At 32.1% G+C, this 18,786-nt stretch overlaps 3 protein-coding genes across 4 annotated transcripts in view; all 3 read right to left on the bottom strand.

The window, feature by feature from the left end:
* LOC111060672 (gastrula zinc finger protein XlCGF17.1-like) overlaps positions 1-18,786 on the bottom strand; it is a 458,016-nt gene that overhangs the window by 356,390 nt on the left and 82,840 nt on the right. The window lies entirely within an intron of this gene.
* LOC120354206 lies at positions 1,188-16,888 on the bottom strand. 2 transcript variants are annotated; one of them, XM_039440876.1, is made up of 5 exons: positions 16,712-16,888; positions 11,544-11,776; positions 6,524-6,695; positions 3,724-3,823; positions 1,188-1,318 (listed from the first exon to the last, which is right to left on the bottom strand). In XM_039440876.1, the coding sequence occupies exons 2-5, from the start codon at positions 11,733-11,735 to the stop codon at positions 1,267-1,269; spliced, it is 516 nt and encodes a 171-aa protein (XP_039296810.1). In that variant the 5' UTR covers positions 11,736-11,776; positions 16,712-16,888; the 3' UTR covers positions 1,188-1,266. The 2 variants fall into 2 exon arrangements, with proteins under 2 accessions (XP_039296810.1, XP_039296809.1); XM_039440875.1 differs by lacking the exon at positions 16,712-16,888 and adding an exon at positions 12,488-12,506.
* On the bottom strand, positions 12,551-13,940 carry LOC120354246. The gene is made up of 3 exons (XM_039441120.1): positions 13,507-13,940; positions 12,780-12,979; positions 12,551-12,697 (listed from the first exon to the last, which is right to left on the bottom strand). Exons 1-3 carry the CDS (start codon positions 13,517-13,519, stop codon positions 12,551-12,553), a joined length of 360 nt encoding a protein of 119 aa, XP_039297054.1. The 5' UTR covers positions 13,520-13,940.

Genomic DNA, 18,786 nt, shown 5'->3' with positions numbered 1-18,786 from the left:
ATCGTTCAAGCCAGTTTCGAGATCGAAATGCAGGCTCTAATCAGGCTGGTGCTGCGAGCTAAAATCAAGATCGCGTTGCGTGCTCGATTCAGGCCCGAGATGCACGGTCGAATCAGGAATGAGATGCAGTCTTGACTCAGGCTTGAAACGCATGCTGGATGCAATCCCCCCATTCAAGGCCACCTGGCACACCTTTCACGAAATTCAAGCTCGATTCTATTGTGATTCTAGCTCAATTAGAGTCTGATTCAAGCTCATTGTTTAGAGTGAATCAATCCTGATTCAAGGCATACTGCCTTCTTGAAGTGAGATTGTTTCAGCTTCGAATCATGAATCTGATTCAAGGCCAGTGCAATCCAATATCAATGCTTAATCATAATCCAAATTTCATCCAGAATTTGAAATAAATCTGTAATTTGTATTATTCATGATTCAATTATTCTTCCAAACTAATGCTCCAATCTTACTATTGCCTTAATACACTATTTCTATACTCAGTGGACATCCATACATTCTATATATAGATGAAATCTATATATTCAAATTGAAATGTTCCTTAAAATTCTCCTGTGAATGGCAAATTACTCATTCATTCTCTCCTGTCAGGGCAGTCTATAAGCGGTCTCTGTAGCTGTATTGAGTGAGTCAAGTTTGACCTCAGCTAACCAAGCTAATCAGCTTGCAGACTATCCTGAGAGGAAGCTATGCATGAGTCACTCGCCATTTGATGAATTAAATCAAATCTGCTATAGTTCGAACAGTTCTTTATGCTAGCAACACCTCAATTGGAAATTAATAGAAACAAAATAAAAATCTTGAAGTACCCTCTATTTTTTAAAAACTTTAAAATAGTTCAACAACTTTGGTTTCGACCCTAACTTAGGTCATTTTTAAGTTGAAATCATATTATAATATGAACATATGCTTATTTTCATAAAGGTGCTTCAATATTTTTATATTATTTTTATTAATTTGTTGAAAAGTAGCCCATGTGAGTGAAGTGTTTTTACCTCAATTGGAATATAGTTATTTACAGTTGAGTAACACATCAATTATTACATTGAATAATATAGTTATTTTCTTTATAGCTTACCTCCAGAGTCACAGCCTACTATAGATATATTATCTAAAGTAAGCCATGTCAGAGTATATCATTATGAGCGAGAAATGTGAATAAGAAAACATTATTTTCAATAGAATGCAGAGATTTTAATTAAATATTACAAAAACTACGGTACTACTTATACTACTACTTTATTTTCACTTTCAAATGTTATTGTCCTCGATTTGAGCTTCATCAGTCTCTCTGCTCTTGGTCCTGTAAAATATGAAATGTACTTTTTAGTGGGATAACTTTATAGGTTATCATAAGTAAAATATAATTTCTCGGTAATCAATTCTCAGAATGCTGATTATGTAGCTTATTTACTAACTCAATATCATCAGGGCACCAGGCTTCACTCGTTGGGTATTTATTTATTTATTGATAAATGGAACTCAATTATTTGAAATGATTGGGAAAGGACTAACAGGCACAGCCCAAAACCGTTTCTTCCCCGAATTTTGATTTATGCACTATAGGCTAAATATTCCAAAAATAGGTTATGTTTCATACACTTGAACTCAGCTCAAATTTTCAGCCCAAACATTTGGAAACAGAAACGTTCTAATTTATATTGTTTACAAATCAAATTGAATAACAAAATAACACTCACTGAACACTTAAAACTGTGAAATAATGATTAACTTTGTAAATTATGATAATATCTACTAGGTACTGATATTATCATATCATATAGTAATAGATATAAAGTATATTATACTCTAATTTAGAATGATATACCATGTCATTTCAACAAATCAGATTATTTTGATCAAGTCTATTGGAATTTCTAGATCATATTTCTCGTGAGATACGGTAAGCTGATTGATTATACAGCTTATCTCCCACACAGGCACACGCATCTTCTGTTATTGACAGACGACGAAATTATCATCTGTTTTTCCAAGTATAATAATTATTATCCTCTCCATTAATAGTGAATAATTATTTTCCTTTTCATTTCCTTCAGTGAGTTTTCCCAGGGATGAGACCCAGGGCAATCGAATTTTTATATAATAAGCCTAATATGTTTCAAATCGTTAGAGCCGTTTTCGAGATCCGTTGGACATAAATAACCAGATATAAAAGGTACAGAGTATCCCAAAAATACATACATCAGTACTACCACAAGCACGGTATTCTTCAAGGTAAAACAAACAGATTATGTCGTTGGAAAAATTCCGAATCATCCATAGGTTTCATGTAATCCGTCATTCCATTTTTTGAGAATATTCACCATATTTTGTTAATGGATGAACATTTTCCTTAAAAATTTAGTATGGTATCATGTCTACATTACAAATTTAAATTTGAGTTTACTGTCTAAATCATTGTTCAATGGAAATGTGTATCATGATTAGAATTCAGAACTTCAAATTCTCAAGAGAATAATGCCTGATTTTGTAAAATCCTATAATAAATTACTGAGATATAGTTATTTTTGTCTTCTAGCTTTGTCTACGTGTCCTCGAAGAAGCATATGGGCAAGGTACGATCTATGGTTCTTGGAGTGATCTCCATGACATTTAAAAAATATCATGCAAAAAACTTTAATAAGTTGGAGACTGTTGTACGTATTAACTGTGATTATCCATACATGTACATATTAACTGTTGTACATTTATCCTGTAACTTCCAGGATAAGTAACTTTCAGGATAACTTTCGAATACTCTACCTTTTGACATACATATGAATTTCAACCCCTCATAAGGAGATGACTTAGGCCTTCATAAGGCCTTTGCATCTCATTTACATTTATGACAGTTTGGCACACTGTCAAACGAGAGCATTTTGAGCATCTTTTGAAATGAAATGTAGAAAGTACCAAACATATTACTAATAAATAATCAATTTTTTCAATGTGTTTCGTTATTCATAAAAAAAGGTGTTGTTTCAAGTTTTATTTACTTTCACCAATCATTTCTATGAAAACTAAAACTTCAATCAGCCATCATTTTTGATAAAAGTATCATATTGATATTGTTGACATTCATATTGATGCCATCTTTCTCGTTTTAGAAAGACCTTTAAAGTGTTTAACCACACAATGGGTGTTTTAAATATTCCAATTAAAACCGCCAAGTCACCCCCTTATGAGGGGTTGGAATTCAGTTGTACGTTGAAAGGTAGAGTATTCTATCAATAACTTATCTATATATAACTATAAGTTACAGTATTATTTTTATAGAGAAACCATAGCATAAGCTATTATGCTATTATTTCTCTATGAACCTACAACAGTCTCCAAATTATTTAAGGGTTCCCATACATACGACTCACTCTGTATATGTGCATATGTATCGTTGAATTTCAAAGGTTTTTGAAAAACTGTGTTTGAAGGAGGTTCCGTCTTTGGGTAGCAGTGATTGGACATTGGATGCAAAAAGGCAAACATGTAGAAGAAATTGAAAAAGAGTATTGGGAGCAAGCGGTGAAGTGGACGAAACGATGGATTCTTCTTTGATTCAAGTAACTGATTTGGAATTTTTCCAGATGTATTGGGACTACTAATTTATGATTATTTCATACTTTTGCATCAATAACAAAAAAATCACAGTTAGAAATGATAAGCTAAATAATTTTCGTTTTGATTTTAAACAATAAAAAATTGTTCACTCACCTTCTCAACACCCTCGTTCTGGCTTGTTGGAGCCATTTAGACGCCAACAGTCCATATTTCACCTCCGTTGCAATTTCTCCAAACAACGTTTGAACAGCAACTGTGACAAAATTGGATAAGAAATAATATAGCAATACATTGATAGATACAGTCATAGTGATAGTATAGCAAACAATATACTACTAGATCACCTTCTCACATAATAGGTGGCAAAATACAAATTGCATCAATATTATTAAACTCATGATGAAATATACTTCTTGGAGATTCCAAAATCTTTGATTGGCTTAAAATGTGAACAAAAAGGTTTTTCCAAATTTCAACCCATATAATCATAAGTCAGAATTTATTCAAGAGAAGCACAGAATCCTATTGATACAAAAATACTGCAAAATTGTCACAAAAGAATTCTAATAAAATAACATTCTCGCATGGTATGAAAATGAAAATATTTTAGCAAAACCTTGATCCGCCGCATCAATGAGCAAGAAGCAGCATAAGTTCAGCCTTACAAAAGACCATAAGAATTATTGTTATGCTCTTAATTGTGAAACTTGTTATAGCCTGATAGATCATTTTATAACAAAAATAGCATTTCAATAAGAGTGTAGATACTTTTGATTCAATTTTTTAAATGCTCTTGTCTTAAAATTTCAAATTTTAGAATTATTGGTTCTTGTTCTAAGGTACAGTTTTAATGTTGGATTTATGTTACAAGAAGTTTGACAAATGAGTGAACTGGCAGAAGTGTGAACCGCGGCTATAGAGTCGGTTTAAGAATGCCACCTTTAATATTAGTTGTGATTACCAGAATAGTCCAGTCACTATATATATATGAAGCTCAAAAATGTTTTTTTTTTTTTTTTTTGAGATGTTACAGCATTGTTCTGAGACAGCGATTTATGGTGCTTGCAATTTTAATTGTTCCTAGCTCTGATTTTTAATTTATTGTGCGGATACAGAAGAAAAGTCCAAAACCAATTTTTTCATGCAAAATTTCCTTGTACCGTACTAGATACAGAGTGGCCCAAAAACTCGTATTTTCAGTTATCTGTTCAGTTCTCAGCTATTTCCAACAAATCCAGTGATTGAACAGAAAAATTCGCTGTAGCCAGGTTTTAAGATTATGAAATTCTGAATAAATGATATTGTTTTCAACTCTCTATCTCCAATGAGTACTGAGTTGAATTTTTCAAAAACGAGTGAAATTTTAAGAAGAAATCAATTCTGATGAATTTCAGATTCTGATCATATCTTCCAATTGTTACCATTAAAATGGAAATTTCTAATTCTCTCTGGTGATGATTTTGTGCTCAACAATATAAGACCAGGTAGAACGCTCTATCCCATATAGATCTGAATGGTAACAATCGGAAGATATTGATGATCAAAAACTGAAATTGATTTTTTCCTAGAATTTTACTCATTATTGAAAAATTGTAACTCAGTCCGGTACTTATTAAGATAAAGAGTTCCGAATGATTTCATTTTTTTCAGAATTTCATCATCTGAAAAAGGCGAGAACAAATTTCTCTGTTTGATAACTGGATTTGTAGGAAATAACTGAAAACTGGATAAATAATCGAAAATACAAGGTCTTTGGGCCACTATGTATCTATATAGCACAAGGCAACTTTGCATGAAAATATTGGTTGGTTCTAAATTTATTTATCCATGTGTGGATACAATCACAAATCATATAAATATGATTGGGAAAGAATAGCAGGCTTCGCCTAAAACTATTTTATTCCCAGATTTTGATAATGAATAACATGTACCATTTTTTTAATATATCTACTGTTGAGAGTTCAAGTTCAATTTTCATTTATGTATCAAAAAATATAGGTATTAAAAATCAGAACCAAAATATAAATTGCTAGCAGGCCCCCTTTTTCATAATTATCTATATTGACTGAACTAATATGGTTGCAGCTTTGAGCGAGTTGGTGTTTAAGGCTGTGCAAAGGCTAAAAATAAACTTTCTACTGGTGATATGTTTCAAAGTTTTTCGATATGTATATCATCAAGCTATGAAAATTGAAAAGTTTTCTTAGGAAAACATTTTTTACCGATCATTACTTTTTGCGATATGAGCACCTAAAGTTTAAATTTTGGGGACAGAACATTTCAAATTCGGTATAAATTAAATCCATATGATTCAGAGAATAAATTCTTCACGGTATTGTTGATTGAATAAAACAAAAATCTTTTGAAATGTATCCTCCAAATCTCATGGATTTATCTCCTACCGAATTTGAAATGTTCTGTCCCAAAAATTTAGACTTTAGGCGCTCATATCTCAAAAAGTAATGATTGCGGAAAAAATGTTTCCCTTAGAAAACCATTTCATTTTTATAGCTTGATGATATACAAATTAATCGAAAAACTTTGAAAAATATCACCAGTAGAAAGTTTACTTTTAGCCTTTGCACAGCCTTAAGGGTGAACGCATACTGGGAAAAACATACCTATAGTCTTTTTTTCTTTAGAGCTACTTTTGGATATACATAAAAATAGAAATCTGAGAAAAATAGAAATAATATTATCTCAATATCTATATCTCTAAATAGAAATAGGCTAATTTTAAAAAGGGTACTTGAATTTATATTTTTATTCACATTCGGTACCTATAATTTGAAAAACAAATACGGCTATCTACTACAGTGCAGTGTAAATATGGCCTGAAATGCTAACCTTGCTAATATATAAAATTAACATACAATAAATAAGTAACATCCATATTTACATAACCAAAAATGGCATGTATATTTGACTATAACTAAAGGAATAGCCTACTTACTCAGTATGCATTTAGATATTTCACTCCCATGGAATGGAGTTTTTGTGTTGCCATTTGAAGTACGGCTAGTGTATGAAAATTGCATGGCCAGCTCATCAATCATCAATCGACGCAATATGTTATTGACACATTGGCCAATATCAGCGCCCCCCACTCTCCTCATGTACTTTATCTAAAAAAATCAAAACAATTTTATTAGTACTGTGTGAAATGATCGACCATAAATGGTTTGAGAAATGAAGGATATTCATTCTGCATGAACTTTCTTTTTTAGTGGAGCTCAGTTCTGTATATCCTATAGAAAGATTATTCTAGGAAAGAGGCTGAAAGAAATCTACGATGTCTCTCAGATGACGTTCCAAAAATGATACAGTTAAATGCGCGCGTGGGGGTCTTAACGAAACCTGGGTTTAACTCTTAAGCTGGGTTTACGCCAAAGTTATTAACAAAATGTTAATAACTTAATCCTAATAGATTCTATTAGATTGAATCAAAGACCTTAAAGAGATATAGACCCACAATGCCTATGCCTTCCCAATGATAGCTCTTACTTGAAATTGAAGGCCGCCATTGGGGTATTTTAGCATAAATTTGAGATATAATATCTATATAGTTGTTAAATTATTGTAGAATATAAGGCATTGGTATGTAATAATCTTATAGGTTGCCCCCTCAATGGCCGAATTCAATTCCAAGTACGACACTAGCGCTCCATGTGAGTCTATGCATCTTTAAGGTCTTTGGATTGAACGAAACTTGAAAAACACATGATGGACATAATTATGTGTTTGTCAAGTTCCGTTCAATCTAATAGAATCTATAAGGATTAAGTTATTAACACTTTGTTAATAACTTTGGTGTAAACGCATCTTGAGACTCCCTATGTTCAATTCAAATTAACAGAAAATTTCTTAGGCATATTTACTGTATTTTTCCTATTAGTTGAAAAGATTCAAACAAACAGTATTTGAAAATTCAATGTTTTGTCTCCATTTAATCGCGATTTCTGGGTTTGGGTAAAATTTACAGAATTATGGTCATAAATTTTCTCAGCATTGAACTTTAAAAAGGTTTTATCCATTCAAGATACAAGTTTATCATTGACTATTCAGTAATATCCCTTCCAAGCTTGAGAATTCCAATAAACATTAAAGTTGAAAACGTTCATTGTATTTTTCAATTCAACGAAACAGGGGTGCCCAGCCCCCCCAAGGGCAATGGCGCAAGCCCCCCCCAATCCAAGTGTAATGCCCCCCCCAAAGTATCCCAATTCCCAACCCTTTAGTTTTTTGCATTAGTCAGTGTATGACAATAAAATTCACATCTTACATTCTAATCTTCCAAAGAGCATTATCTACCTTTGTTCTAGTGAGGAATTCTTTCTGTTTTCATAATATTGTAAAAATATATACCATCGTTTCTTATCTCTTTTAAAATAGAAATAAAGTATCTTTTTCATATTATTTTTGAGACTAGCAGTGCACCCGTTCTTGTTCGGAAGGACTGGAAAGTACTACATTACATCAGGAATAACTACATTACAAATATTTTAATAGGATATTAAAATATAAGTAAGGGAGGCTTTGCTTTTTAAATAATGTAAAGGTTACTTATAAAAAGTTGAATAATAATAATATCATTGATATTCTTTTATAGCAATTTTGGTGAACATTCATACAAATTTGGAACGATTTTATTCATACAATAATGTCGGCAAGTTTAGGTATTCTAAATTCTATACTATTAAACGAGAAATTTCTGTTTAGATGTTTTGATGTTTAGATGTTTATATGTTTGTATTTCACCGGATCTCGAAAACGGCTCTAACGATTCTCACGAAATTCAGAACATAGTATGTTTATAATATAAAAATTCGATTGCACTAGTTCTCATCCCTAGGGAAACTCGCTGAAGGACATTAAAAGAATTTATTCATCCTTGGAAACAGCTGATAATTTCGTCGTCTATTGATGGTGGAAGTGAGTGAGCGAGTGCATGTGTGTGGGACTCAGACAAAATTATGACTCAGCTGTTGAACTTTTGTACCTAATTCAATCAGGTACCTAGTGGCAGTTGTACAAAAGCCGGTTAAATTTTAATCCTGATTAATTCCAGTAGAACCAATGAGATAAGCCATCTTTTTGAGATGGTCTTCTGTGATTTGTTTCTCGTGAAATTAATCAGGATTAAAATTTAACATGCTTTTGTGAGAAAAATTTTTGCATTCCTCTGCGAATTAATCTCAATCCACTGTGATTAGATAGAACCTTTCTATATGAACTAGGAATATTTATTATAATTTCTTCTTTCTTAATAATTTTTATATGCTTTTGTAGGTACCCCAGAGCGGAGCTCGGTGCCCCGATATTTATCATAAATTGGAACAGGTTGTCACTGATATTATGTTGTTGGTAGTATTTACTTTTTAACATTACAGGAGTAAATTATAACACAAGTCGAACAAAATGTATCTTCAAATGGTTTGGTTTTTGGAATAAAGATATCATCTGAACAAGTACATTTTGTAAATTCTATCTATTAATACCAAATATCGGGGCACCAAGCTTTGCTCGTTATTTATTCATTGATAAACAGAACTCAATTCTTTGAAATGATTGGGGAAGGACTAACAGGCACAGCCCAAAACTGTTTCTTCCTCGAATTTTTTTATTTATTCACTATAAAAATTATAGTTGGAATATTTAATCTTCCAAAAAGTAGGTTATGTTTCATAGACTTGAATTCAAGTGAAATTTTCAGTCCAAATATTTGAAAACATAAAAGTTCTAATTTAGATTGTTTACATACCAAATTGAATAACAAAATAACACTCACTAATCACTTAGAGCTGTAAAATAATGATTAACTTTGAATATTATGATATATACCATCTCATGTCAACAAATCAGATTACTGTATTTTGATCGAGTGAATTAAAATTTCTAGATTTCTCGCGAGATACGATAAGCTAATTGATTACACAGCTGATCTCCCACACAGGCACACACATCTTCTGTTATCGACAGACGACGAAATCATCATCTGTTTTTCCAAGGATGAATATTATCCTTTTCATGTCCTTCAGGGAGTTTTCTCAGGGATGAGACCTAGTGCAATCGAATTTTGATATCATAAACCTACTATATTCCGAATTTCGTGAAAATCGTTAGAGCCGTTTTCGAGATCCGTCGAACATAAATAACCATATAACCAGATATCAGATATTAGAATAGAAAAATACAAACAGATATACAGAAATTGCTCGCTTAATATAATAGGATAACAACTTATAGTCCAGTCAAATGGTCGTTTTTCAGGAAACAGCCCCGAAAGCATTTTTTTCGATCGTTCTATCTGTATTTTGGGGCGCTAAATTCTAATCTGAAATTTGCTCACACGCCAGAGGGCGACTTCACCCCCAAAATTTTGGACTTTTTTAAGTTTTCCATTCAATCTCGAGAACCTTGAATTTATCGAGATAAAGCATTCTCTATATAATATTAAAGATAATAAGATTTTATTTCCAATGAATTGACTGGTCGCGCAGGACTACTTTTTTGATTTTTTATCTGAAGTGTTCCACAAGATACGCAACTTTGAATGTGCGAGAAATTTGTGATATTTCCCCCATTTTCACAGTCTCGCATATGCAACGTTGCGTATCTTGTGGAACACTTCAGATAAAAAATCCAGAAAGTAGTGGAGGTTGTGATGAATTTTCTCCTCTTTTCACTCCCATGAAATATACTTCTGTTTTCAATGCCGTTAAAAAGTTACAGCCAATTGAATGATGATCTTTATTTTCTCATTTTTCTTGCGATTTTACTGTTATTAAAGAGTCTCTAAAATGAGTACAACACATGATAGAAGCTTGCGATTGGTCTTAAATGAGAGAAAGTTTCATGCTCTATAAGCTGAGTTGCCATAAATTGATCTTGCATCACTGTTTATATCGAAAAACTGTCGAGACTGTAAAAATGAGAAAAATATCCAAAATTTCTTGATTTTTTTTATCAAACGTATCTTACTTCACGATTATATTTTTACAAAAATCATTCATCTCACATAAAAGAGGAGATTCTTTTAGTTTGCGATGTTGTTTATAATTGCATTCCCATTTCAGAGACATTAATATCATCATAAAACGCCTTCGAAATTAAAATGATTATTAGATTAAAATGTACATCACATTTAACTTATTATTGTGCTTTTAAGAAAATTAAGTTGCAACAGCAAGGAAACTCAAACACAGGACCATTAAAAATTAAAATTAAACAAAGGAAATCAGAATAATAGTGGATGATGAAGTTATAATTTATTTTTTTTAAAGATTTACCTTCAAACTCATAGGCTTGAAATTACTAATATTCCTGCATACAAGATATTATTATCAATTGTATTTTTTATGCTTTATATTGAGTTACACTTTGCAGAATATAACATTGTAAAGGTGGGAAGAAGTATTAAAATTAACTACATTAGGATATCTCTATTTAATACCTTGATTTTTTAGCCATGATTCAAAATGTTGACATAAAATATAAAAAAAATCATGCCCCCCCCAAAAATGTTGATGGCGCAAATTGCGCCATGCCCCCCCCCTTGTGGGCACCCCTGCAACGAAATAAATTAAAAATTTAAAATTTTGGACTAGTTTTATTGCATACCGTACTTAATTTAATTTTGCAATGCGAATGATCAGTTCAGTTCATTATGTCTCTACGTGTTAAGAATTATAAATTTGATGAGTAAGTCATTCTGTTCATTGGAAATTTTACCAGTAGATTGCGGAACTTTTTTATAAATGAAAGTTTATAGTACTCATCTGAAACACTTTTTATAACAAAGCACAAGAATAATGTATCAAGATTGTAGACCATATATCGTCTTTGGTGTACTTATTCAGTATATATTATATAATGTGATAAATGAATTAATGAATAACTAATTGAATAAATAAATTGAAAACTATTCAATCATTTTTTAAAATATTATTTAAGTTATTGCTGGAGCTACTCACAAACGATTTTTTCCTCCCGTTCTTCATGTCCATTTCCAATGATTGGAAATCTTCCATGCTTCTTAGAGGAAGCGTCATCTCCGACGATGTTTCTTCATCAATACCAGCACTTCTAACAGCTGCTGCATTAACAAGCTGCTCCATTGTTTTTGCATAATGTTCGAGTCGGTGACTCAAATCATAAATTGACATTTGAAGTCTGGCAATTTGGCCAGACAGGCCTCGCTCCTCCGCTGTAATAGTAGCAATAACTAATTAGGTGATGATTTTTTTTAATGAAAAATATTTAAGCTGCGTTTACACCAGATATTAACAAAATGTTTATTTCTCTGTCCTTATAGATTCTATTGTATTGAACATAACTTATCATACACATGATGAACATATGTGTTTGTCAAGTTCCGTTCAATCTTATAGATTCTATAAGGACGGAAAAATAAACATCATGTTAATAAATTTGGTGTAAACCCAGCTTTAGAAATCAATTAAAGGATTTATCGAAACTTTGGTATGATTATTGACAGAATAAGTTGATTGAAATAAGGGATCCAATATATAGAGGGAAAAGAAAATATCAAAAACTTCCTGATAACATATTAAGCTCAAATTCAATTCCTATTATTCAATAAGATGTTCAACTTTAAATATCGTATTATATTTGACTTGATAAAAATATCTTATTTGTTGACATGACCAACAAATATTGAAGCAAATAGTATATCATTCTAAATTAAAGTATATCAGAATTTCAGAAGTGATTAGTGAGTGTTATTTTGTTATTCAATTTGGTTTGTAAACAATCAAAATCTAGAACTTCTCTGTTTTTCGAATGTTTTGACTGGAAATTGGACCTGAATTCAAGTGTATGGAACTTAACCTACTAAATTAACCTCCTAGGAAAGACGTCCTAATTAATTTCAAATGTATATAAACAGATTACTCACACATTGTTGATTGATTTGTATGTTGGAACGTATGCTGTTGGGGGGAAGGGGTCGCATAATACCCTATTGGTGTGACATTGGAAGTCGATGGATGGATGGAGGATGATGATTGATATGAGCTTTGGGGTGGGTGGTCGGAAATTGGAGGTGGTTGATGAGAACTTGGGGGTGTATGGAAAGAATTTGAGGATTGGGGGTAGGAAGTTGAAGCTGGTTGGAAGGAGTTTGCAGGTGATTCATAGGAATTTGAGGGTGACTTATGACGTGTCTGGAGCATCTGGTAAGTGGCTACCGGCTCTTCCTCGAAATCGGGGTATGGTGGACTCTTGTTCTGGTTGCGTGATGGCTGCTCCTCCAGGAACTGCAGCTCCTGACTAAGGTTCCTCTTCCGTCTAGCGCAGCGAGATCTCCTCGACTCTTCCTCATCAGAGGTGTCGAGATTTGATGTGTCGCAGGCTTTTCGGGTTTTCGCCTTTGCTTTTTCATACGTTTCTAGAAACAGTAGGAAAAAGAATACTAAAATCGACGAACGAAGGATATAAATCCACGATTTACGACATAATATTGATATTATAGTGGAATACTAGGTTCCACCATTGACGAATAATTAGTTGTACTTGAAGTTAGTCAATTATTCAAACATGCAGGTAGACCACATAATAATACTATACAAATGAACTTGGTCGCCCATTAGCCTTTGGAAAGTATAGTGTAGCCTAATAATAAATTGCAATGTATTGATGAAATGAAAAACCTTATCAACAAGCAATTTGATTGAAAAATATATCAATCATTGAAAAATTTTTATCGATAAGAATGTATATTATGCAATAGTTGGCGTTGATATATTTGAAGCTTTGTAAAATACTTTGTGACATTATGTGGATGACTAGAAATCAGTGAGATTATATTAATACAATAATAATTCACATTTCGAATTAATACAAAACAAGTCAAATTGAATGGAGTTGAGCTGATGAAAATTCTCTCAAATGATAATTTATTGAAAAACTGCTCACCATAGAAATCCATGACCTCAACGGGATATTTTGGCCATGATGAGAAATTGGGATCAGCGTTTTTCTTCAACAATGAACTCACGCTTTAAGATCTCGGCGGATAGAATGTGAATGTATTGCACTCAACCAGCCACTTAGCGCACACTGTAATGAGTGCATCATTTTCTTCCGGAAGTTTGCATACAGCGTACATTTTTTTATTTATCTGAAAAAGGGATTCATTAGATCTAGTCAGGTGAGAAACTCATAACAATATTAAATCAACTTACTTATTCATACATCACTGGTTGTGAACTAATTGGATTATTCAACTTCTTGTGGCCCAGGCCCCACTTATACAGCACTCCACACATTTATTAATTAATGAATTAGTGGACTAGGCACTAAAATTTGTGGTCCAAGGCGCAGAATATTTGGGGGTGTTAAATTTTTAGTTTTTGAAAAATATATCATCTATGTATAATGTACAGTTCAACTCTAAGATATCAGTAACTACTGAACTAATCTGTAGGTTTAATACGTCAAATTGAAGGGGATGATGAGTAAGTTTGAAAGAATGCATTAAAATTTAGATCTTGACAGAAGATCTTGATTAGAAAATTTAGAAATTAAGAGAGAAAGAGAAGGAGATAGAGAAATACAGATAGACAAGGAAAGAAATAATTTGAGAAAGAGAAAGGCAGTAAAAAGGAAAGGGTGAGAGAGAAGAAGAAGAAAAAGAAGAAGAAGAAGAATAAGAATAAGAAGAAGAAGAAGAAGAAGAAGAAGAAGAAGAAGAAAAAAGAGAAGAAGAAGAAGAAAAAAGAGAAGAAGAAGAAGAATAAGAATAAGAAGAAGAAGAAGAAGAAGAGGTGGAAGAAGAAGAAGAAGAGGTGGAAGAAGAAGAAGAAAAAAGAGAAGAAGAAGAAGAAGAAGAAGAAGAAGAAGAAGAAGAAGAAGAAGAAGAAGAAGAAGAAGAAGAAGAAGAAGAAGAAGAAGAAGAAGAAGAAGAGGTGGAAGAAGAAGAAGAAGAAGAAGAAGAAGAAGAAGAAGAAGAAGAAGAAGAAGAAGAAGATGATGAAAATAATATGATGAAGAAGAAAACGAGAAGAAAGAAGAAGTTGAACAGAAAAAAGAAGAAGAGAAGAATAGGCGAACATGCTTTTTTGAAATGACACCTCATATTTTGAAAAAAGTCACCCTGGACATGATGAATGAACAAAGTTTAAATTTTTGCCATTGCTTTAACACAGGTATCGGCAAAATGAATATTATTTTCACATTTCAGCTTATGATTTGATGATCAGATGTTTTGAAACAAAAATTATATTTTTCAGAGAGAGAGAGATGAAAGGATAGGATAAATATGAAGAGAGAGATAGATAGATAGATAGATAGAGAGAGAGAGAGAGAGAGAGAGAGAGAGTGAGAGAGTGAGAGAAAGATTGATTGAGTACTTTAAGTAGATTACAATATATACTGGCTAATACACTTATACAATAGCTTACAATACAGCAAAGTTTAAGATGAATTTACATAACATAAACTAGGAATATAATTATTGAACTAAATCTAATAAAATTTGTGGAGATGCAATTGCTTAGCAATTTAACAAAGAACTTCACTACATTTACCTCTTCAATGAATATAAATCGGGCCTGATTAGAGAAACAATCAGACAAGGCAGCAATATGTTCTGGGCCCAGGCCACATAAAATTAGAATAGAGAAGAAGGGCAAAAATTTATAATCACCTCTATTATCCATCTAGCAAAAATATTAAACAGATAAAGAGGATATGATAATATTTTCAACCTACTGTACTAAACTGGTTAAACTGATTCTCTTTGCTGATACCAAGCTGATACAACAATACCAAGAACATAATGAGTTCTTATTTAATTATTTATTTACAATGCAAATGACACTAATGTAATAACATTGGAAGATAAAATAATAAGATAGTCCTTGGGCTATTTTTCTTCCAAATTTATAGGTGACAAATAAGAGAGACACCATAAAATTCATAGCCTAAATATTCAACTGATTAATGGGAGGAGAATAAAATAAATGATTGTTCATTGATTGGGAAGCTTAATTACAAAAGGTTATTTATCCATTTTTGATTCAGTAAACTTCATTTTATCGACCTTGAATATTGTAGGCTACAATTGATTCCATTAATAAACTTCCCATTTCGAAGTTCTTCTATACTATTCATAAACTATTATTGTAATAGATCTATCATGATTATCAATTTTTTCCAATTTTGTTTTAACTACCGTTATATTTATCAAAGTTACCGTGCATTTTATCCAAGTTACATCATATAGGATATCGTACATTATGTCCCGGTTGCACAGAAACAGGTTGAATTTTAATTGTGGCTTATTCCACGAGAACCAAGCTGAGAAGGACTTTCTGAAAAGATGGCTTCTCTGATTGGATCTCGTGGAATTAATCACGATTAAAACGTAACAGGCTTTTATGCAACCGGCACTATGTCATAGATCGAATTTTTTAACATCAACATTGCAGTTGGCACAAAACAGACTGCTAAAATTAATTGAATACCTGACTATAGAAGTTTAGTCTAGGAAATTCAGTTTAAATTGACTATGAGACAAATTAATCTGAGAACAAAATTGATTTTTTTTTTGGAATTAAGCTTCTCATTAAATTTGATGTCCCCAGATAGAGCATTGCACTATTATTGTTTTACAACGCAACCAAATTTGAAATTCACATGAAATTCTTGGCTAAGTAGGTACAAGACTTACCTACCGTATTGTGAATTATTTTTTCAAATACTGGTATTTTCCTAAGCTCCCAGATGGAGGAGTAAGAGATCAAAAGAATTATTGTATGAAATTTGATTTATTCATGTTCAATATTGGAATTAGAGTTGATTCTATTCCAAATGATTTATAAAGGAATAAAAAGTAAGTTAGGCAATATTTGTAAATTATTTTAAAATGGTAAATAAAAAAAAATTAATAAAATGGTAACATCAAGACTGATTTGAAAAGTAAGGCCATTTTTTTCTCTTATATCAATTGATTAAACTTGGAGATAAAAATCATCAGGTAATTTTGCGGTTCAAATCTATTTGAAATTTATGAAAATACTGGATCTGAAGACATCAAATTAGAATTTCAAAAACAGTTTTAAATTTTGTTTTCAACACAATTGAGTTAATATTGAAAAATATAGATGTTTTCACTTACCGGCACTGATACTGCAGACTGAAGAGCAGACACAGGAAGGAATACAAAAATGAAAAAAAACAAGAAACTGGAAAAACAACAGATTAAACTCAATAAAATTAAATCTTTATACTACAACTAACTATATATCTCACTGGATACAGCAGAAACAACTTGATTATTGGAGCGCACTGTGTGATATGTCGTCTACGTAGTGAACACGAACAGTGAACTAACAGCCACAGCCTTGTCTCTTGTCTTCGAAATTGAAAACCAAACCATCATCTCCTCCCCACTTCGAAACAGAGGGCTTCAAAATTGGACGTTGGACACATTGTGCACGTGGAAATAGTGGATAATAGAAAGTAGGTTCGTGTGTGCATGTGTGGGTGTGTGTGTGTATTTGTGTGTGTGTAAGAGAGAGAGAGAGAGAGTGTGTGAGTGAGTGACAAAGGTTGAGTGTTGGAACTGGTCCCAGGCCAAAATGTCGAAGCTGACATCCCCTTTGTTTGAAAATTGAATAGGGTTGTGCCAAACATCTGACTACGAAACGAAACACTTTTCTGTTGCATCCTTCAGCAGAAAACTGTTCTGCTCCGTGGAATGTTATGGATCTCTGATTGAGGAGAAAATATAGTTTTATCAAATTGATATTAGAAGTAGTTAATATTTCAATTGAATCAAAGCTACGTCGATTTCTGGCGTAATTTTGGGAGGATTTAAAAACATTCTTACCAAAATAGCCCAGAGTATATGTCGAATTGTAACATTTCATTTGAATTAGATTAAAAAAAGTTGGAAAATCGTGCTTGGCTATAGAGTAGCTAAAAGTCGCTTTGAGGTGCATGAATAATTAATTGTAATTATTTTTCAATTGAATACGATCCCTTCATATAAAGAAAATCTAATCGCTGGTCGATTTTTTGTGAAATTTGAAACCGATAAGGTTCGCTCGTCATATCCAGGCAGAAAATCTATTTTCTATTTTTTATTTGAATTTTGTTGAAAATATCTAGTATCAACATGTTTGCATTTCTCAGCTTAAAATCAGATTTTTGACAAGTTTCTCCATACCCATATCTCATAACAGATACATTTCATATTATGTAATTATTCACGATTATATTGCATAAATAATACATTATTTGTGTTCCATTCTATAATGTGTATAGTTTTTTTATCGAATATGAACTTCATTGGATGAATACTTATCATGCAAATCATCTGTTATTCAGTCGTACTATGTAATTCTATTAGAACAGTTTTTTTTTTGTGAATTTTGTATTTCGTGAGCTAATTTCTATGGGGAATAGAAAAGGCAGCCTTATATCACGGAGTAAAGAAAAATTGTTATGTATTCTGTGCTTATATCAATGCTACAAGTCATTTTTCATTGGCGAATTTCCATTTCTCATTAGCTACTGAACTCTACAGTGTAGAATTTTCTTTCAGATAGACTAGGCCTATTCTTTGGCAGGATTAAATGGAATTAATAATTGAACGAACGTAGCAAGTTTTCACTTTTGACTTACAGAATGAAGGTCAAAGTCGTTGTCCGCCTGTTTATATGTTCTACAATAACTTTGGAGAGAATTGATCAATCAACTTCAAAATTTAAACACGTATTCTTCGAACCTTTTTACGGGTCAAGTTCGTTAGACAACCAAAACGACTCACTCCTTCGTTTTTTCAGGATATAAAGATAACATTTAAAGTGCATAAGAGAAAATTTGTTTTGATCTATCATGTAGTCAGCTGGGATTAATTGCATGCTATTCCTGTAATTTTTCAATTCATTTAAGAAAGCTGATGCTATTGGGAGTTATCACACTGATTGTTCTTTATGTGCAGACACATGATTTCAGCTGAATAATATACAACATATATAATTTATAAGTATAATCTATATTAACTCGCTTCTGTTAACGCGTCTGCCTGCCTGTCTATGGTCTGTCTGTAAGATACGCTTAATATTACTACTTGTAATAGTAGTTACAATAATGATGACAATAATTTGCTATGACAAAGTGTTTTTGTTCAGTGTTGAATTTGTTAGTAGAAGCTACTATTAGTGTTCACTAATTCTCGATTAATTC

Source organism: Nilaparvata lugens, chromosome 14 (genome assembly GCF_014356525.2).
Source record: "Nilaparvata lugens isolate BPH chromosome 14, ASM1435652v1, whole genome shotgun sequence".
NCBI classification, from domain to species: Eukaryota; Metazoa; Arthropoda; class Insecta; order Hemiptera; family Delphacidae; genus Nilaparvata; species Nilaparvata lugens.
Note: the sequence above shows the minus strand (reverse complement) of the source record. Positions and strands in the feature narration are given on the sequence as shown.